The sequence below is a fragment of the Hyperolius riggenbachi genome, chromosome 12 (genome assembly GCF_040937935.1).
Source record: "Hyperolius riggenbachi isolate aHypRig1 chromosome 12, aHypRig1.pri, whole genome shotgun sequence".
NCBI lineage: Eukaryota > Metazoa > Chordata > Amphibia > Anura > Hyperoliidae > Hyperolius > Hyperolius riggenbachi.
Window position 1 is genome coordinate 223,304,661 of NC_090657.1, and position 6,000 is coordinate 223,310,660.

At 47.9% G+C, this 6,000-nt stretch overlaps 1 protein-coding gene across 1 annotated transcript in view; it reads left to right on the plus strand.

The window, feature by feature from the left end:
* LOC137541075 (zinc finger protein 182-like) overlaps nt 1-5,694 on the plus strand; it is a 50,647-nt gene extending 44,953 nt beyond the window's left edge. The window contains exons 3-4 of the mRNA XM_068262217.1: nt 4,324-5,490; nt 5,588-5,694. Of these exons, the coding sequence (XP_068118318.1) occupies nt 4,324-5,490; nt 5,588-5,694 (1,274 nt within the window). The remainder of the gene's footprint in view (nt 1-4,323; nt 5,491-5,587) is intronic.
* Nucleotides 5,695-6,000: the final 306 nt, after the last annotated feature.

The following is a 6,000-nucleotide window of genomic DNA, read 5'->3' on the forward strand; positions in this document are numbered from 1 at the left end:
CTCTGGCTACATCTACTGGGCACATATAACCCCTGGCTACATCTACTGGGCACATATACCCCCTGGCTACATCTACTGGGCACATATACCCCCTGGCTACATCTACTGGGCACATATACCCCCTGGCTACATCTACTGGGCACATATACCCCCTGGCTACATCTACTGGGCACATATAACCCTGGCTACATCTACTGGGCACATATAACCCCTGGCTACATCTACTGGGCACATATACCCCCTGGCTACATCTACTGGGCACATATAACCCTGGCTACATCTACTGGGCACATATAACCCCTGGCTACATCTACTGGGCACATATACCCCCTGGCTACATCTACTGGGCACATATACCCCCTGGCTACATATACTGGGCACATATACCCCCTGGCTACATCTACTGGGCACATATACCCCCTGGCTACATCTACTGGGCACATATACCCCCTGGCTACATCTACTGGGCACATATACCTCTGGCTACATCTACTGGGCACATATACCCCCTGGCTACATCTACTGGGCACATATACCCCCTGGCTACATCTACTGGGCACATATACCCCCTGGCTACATCTACTGGGCACATATAACCCCTGGCTACATCTACTGGGCACATATACCCCCTGACTACATTTACTGGGCACATATAATCTCTGGCTACATCTACTGGGCACATATACCTCTGGCTACATCTACTGGGCACATATAACCCTGGCTACATCTACTGGGCACATATACATCTGGCTACATCTACTGGGCACATATACCCCCTGGCTACATCTACTGGGCACATATACCCCCTGGCTACATCTACTGGGCACATATACCGCCTGGCTACATCTACTGGGCACATATACCCCCTGGCTACATCTACTGGGCACATATACCCCCTGGCTACATCTACTGGGCACATATACCCCCTGGCTACATCTACTGGGCACATATACCCCCTGGCTACATCTACTGGGCACATATACCCCCTGGCTACATCTACTGGGCACATATACCCCCTGGCTACATATACTGGGCACATATACCCCCTGGCTACATCTACTGGGCACATATACCCCCTGGCTACATCTACTGGGCACATATACCTCTGGCTGCATCTACTGGGCACATATACCTCTGGCTACATATACTGGGCACATATACCTCTGGCTACATCTACTGGGCACATATATACCCCCTGGCTACATCTACTGGGCACATATACCCCCTGGCTACATCTACTGGGCACATATACCCCCTGGCTACATCTACTGGGCACATATACCTCTGGCTGCATCTACTGGGCACATATACCTCTGGCTACATCTACTGGGCACATATACCCCCTGGCTACATCTACTGGGCACATATACCCCCTGGCTACATCTACTGGGCACATACACCCCCTGGCTACATCTACTGGGCACATATACCCCCTGGCTACATCGACTGGGCACATATACCCCCTGGCTACATCTACTGTGCACATATACCCCCTGGCTACATCGACTGGGCACATATACCCCCTGACTACATCTACTGGGCACATATAATCTCTGGCTACATCTACTGGGCACATATACCTCTGGCTACATCTACTGGGCACATATATACCCCCTGGCTACATCTACTGGGCACATATACCCCCTGGCTACATCTACTGGGCACATATACCCCCTGGCTACATCTACTGGGCACATATACCTCTGGCTGCATCTACTGGGCACATATACCTCTGGCTACATCTACTGGGCACATATACCCCCTGGCTACATCTACTGGGCACATATACCACCTGGCTACATCTACTGGGCACATATACCCCCTGGCTACATCTACTGGGCACATATACCCCCTGGCTACATCTACTGGGCACATATAACCCCTGGCTACATCTACTGGGCACATATACCCCCTGGCTACATCTACTGGGCACATATACCCCCTGGCTACATCTACTGGGCACATATACCTCTGGCTACATCTACTGGGCACATATACCCCCTGGCTACATCTACTGGGCACATATACCCCCTGGCTACATCTACTGGGCACATATACGCCCTGACTACATCTACTGGGCACATATAACCCCTGGCTACATCTACTGGGCACATATATCCCCTGGCTACATCTACTGGGCACATATACCCCCTGGCTACATCTACTGGGCACATGTACCTCTGGCTACATCTACTGGGCACATATAACCCCTGGCTACATCTACTGGGCACATATACCCCCTGACTACATCTACTGGGCACATACAATCTCTGGCTACATCTACTGGGCACATATACCTCTGGCTACATCTACTGGGCACATATAACCCTGGCTACATCTACTGGGCACATATACCTCTGGCTAAATCTACTGGGCGCATATACCCCCTGGCTACATCTACTGGGCACATATATACCCCCTGGCTACATCTACTGGGCACATATACCCCTGGCTACATCTACTGGGCACATATACCCCCTGGCTACATCTACTGGGCACATATACCCCCTGGCTACATCTACTGGGCACATATACCCCCTGGCTACATCTGCTGGGCACATATACCCCCTGGCTACATCTACTGGGCACATATACCCCCTGGCTACATCTACTGGGCACATATACCCCCTGGCTACATATACTGGGCACATATACCCCCTGGCTACATCTACTGGGCACATATACCCCCTGGCTACATCTACTGGGCACATATACCCCCTGGCTACATCTACTGGGCACATATACCCCCTGGCTACATCGACTGGGCACATATACCCCCTGGCTACATCGACTGGGCACATATACCCCCTGGCTACATCTACTGGGCACATATACCCCTCGTACATATACTGGGGACATATACCCGGAGCAGTGCTTTTCAGCGCTGCTAGCTTTGGGCGCAGCCAACGCCGCCATAGACTGTAATGGGAATCAGTCTATAGCGGCGCTCAGTGAGGAAGGTCGGAGCCGAAGTTGCTTAAAAAACACAATAATTCGGCCTCCAGCAATTGCTGGAAGCCGAATTATTTCATTCCCCCACTATCCATGGCGGCCTGGAGGGGGAATAGTAATTAAAACGGCCCGGACTTGTGCAGAAGCAGGACCAGCCATATAACAGCTGGATCCTGCGCCCAAGTCTACCGGCGCCGATTTCAAATGTACGCCATATACCTCTGGCTACATTTACTGGGCACATATATCCCTGGCTACATATACTGGGGACACTGGCTGTTTGTCATTATGTGCATTTACTGGTGAAAATCTGTCTCTTATTATGTGCATTTACTGGTGAAAAGCGGCCTCTTATTATGTGCATTTGCTGGTGAAAAGCGGACTCTTATTATGTGCATTTGCTGGTGAAAAGCGGCCTCTTATTATGTGCATTTACTGGTTAAAAGCTGTTTCCTATTATGTGCATTTAGTGGTGAAAAGCTGTCTCTTATTATGTGCATTTACTGGTGAAAATCGATCTCTTAAGTGCATTTACTGGTTAAAAGCTGTTTCCTATTATGTGCATTTACTGGTGAAAAGCTGTCTCTTATGTGCATTTACTGGTGAAAAGCGGTCTCTTATGTGCATTTACTGGTGAAAAAAAGGTCTCTTATGTGCATTTACTGGTGAAAAGCTGTTTCTTATTATGTGCATTTACTGGGGAAAAGCTGTCTCTCATTATGTGCATTTACTGATGAAAGGCTGTCCATCATTACGTGCATTTACTGGTGAAACGCTTTCTCTTATGTGCATTTAGTGGGGAAATTTTGTCAGTAAAAATCTTTTGTCAGTAAATTTTTAGGTATTTGTCAGTAAAAAAAATAACGTGAAAGGTTGGCAACACTGGCAGGCTGTGCGGCGCAACGGGAAAGATACAGGCAGCCCACCTCACGCTTGGGCTTGGCGGGGGGAGGAGCCGACGACAGCGAGCAAGAGTAGGGTGGCCACAGGCAGCCATAAATACGCAGTGTGTGACTGCGTCGCACTCGCAGAGCCTCTCAACCTGAGTCAGTCCAGAGACTAGCAGACTCGCAGGCAGCCAAAGCCAGCCAGGAGCAAGCCCATGGAAGAGGGGTAGGAATGGGGTATCACATGCATGCGTAAAGAGGTGGAAGGTGTGGGTGTGATTAGGCAGGACATGGGTGTGGTTATGTTGTTGGGCACAGTTAATTTAACCACTCCCATAGGCGCCAGAGAAAATCTTGCACCCAGGTGCCAGGCACCCCAGGCTCACCCCTGCTGACGATCACCAGATCATCTTGACACGAACCGCGGTTTCGGTTTTAAACCGAAAACCCGTGCAGTCCTAGTGCACACTACATTTACCAGCAGGAAACTCCATTGCAGAAAATATACACAGCAGACGTCACCATGAGGACAAATCGCCACATCTGTCCAATCCTGAGGAATCTTCTGATAGATCCCATCCTGTTACCTCAAATACCCATCCCTTTTTATCTTCTGAGTGTGGGAAATGTTTGTGTTTGAAAACTGGTCTACGTACACATCACAGAATTCACACAGGAGAGCGTCCACATTCATGTCCAGAGTGTGGGAAATGTTTCATGCAGAAAGGTAGTCTTATTATACATCAGAGAAGTCACACAGGAGAGCATCCACATTCATGTGCAGAGTGTGGGAAATGTTTCATGCAGAAATGTAGTCTTATTATACATCAGAGAAGTCACACAGGAGAGCATCCACATTCATGTGCAGAGTGTGGGAAATGTTTCATGCAGAAAGGTAGTCTTATTATACATCAGAGAAGTCACACAAGAGAGGGTCCACATTCATGTCCAGAGTGTGGGAAATGTTTCATGCAGAAAGGTAGTCTTATTATACATCAGAGAAGTCACAGAGGAGAGCGTCCACATTCATGTCCAGAGTGTGGGAAATGTTTCACGCAGAAAGGTAGTCTTATTATACATCAGAAAAGTCACACAGGAGAGTGTCCACATTCATGTCCAGAGTGTGGGAAATGTTTCACGCAGAAAGGTAGTCTTATTATACATCAGAGAAGTCACACAGGAGAACGTCTACATTCATGTCCAGAGTGTGAGAAATGTTTCACGCAGAAAGGTAGTCTTATTATACATCAGAGAAGTCACACAGGAGAGCATCCACATTCATGTCCAGAGTGTGGGAAATGTTTCATGCAGAAAGGTAGTCTTATTATACATCAGATAAGTCACACAGGAGAGCGTCCACATTCATGTCCAGAGTGTGGGAAATGTTTCACGCAGAAAGGTAGTCTTATTATACATCAGAGAAGTCACACAGGAGAGCGTCCACATTCATGTCCAGAGTGTGGGAAATGTTTCATGCAGAAAGGTAGTCTTATTATACATCAGAGAGGTCACACAGGAGAGTGTCCACATTCATGTCCAGAGTGTGGGAAATGTTTCATGCAGAAAGGTAGTCTTATTATACATCAGAGAAGTCACACAAGAGAGGGTCCACATTCATGTCCAGAGTGTGGGAAATGTTTCATGCAGAAAGGTAGTCTTATTATACATCAGAGAAGTCACACAGGAGAGTGTCGTTATTCATGTTCTGAATGTGGGAAATGTTTCATTTGTAAATGTATTTTTCTTAGACATCACAAAAGAGAGTCCTTATTCATGTCCAGAGTGTGGGAAATGTTTCAGCCAGAAAGCTAGTTTTATTAAACTTCAGAGAAGTCACACAGGAAAGCGTCCTTAGTCATGTCAGGAGGAAAGTGACAGTCAGGCAGCTTATGAAGCTATGGGGAAACAAGCACAAGTCTCCTGGAAGCACTTATTATTAGAGCAGCAGCAATGACGTGGCCTCACAGTGCTGGAACTACACTATAGATGTCACCTGCTCCACATTCAGGACTTTCTCCAAGCTGGGGACTCGCCCTAACCTCTCATTTCTTGCTGATCATCTCAGTGTACATATGCTAGTAGATTACTGGGGAAGACTAGAGTTATTAGTTACCTGGTAACATTGTTTCCAGTAATCTTCCAGGACACGTGCCCCCCAGGC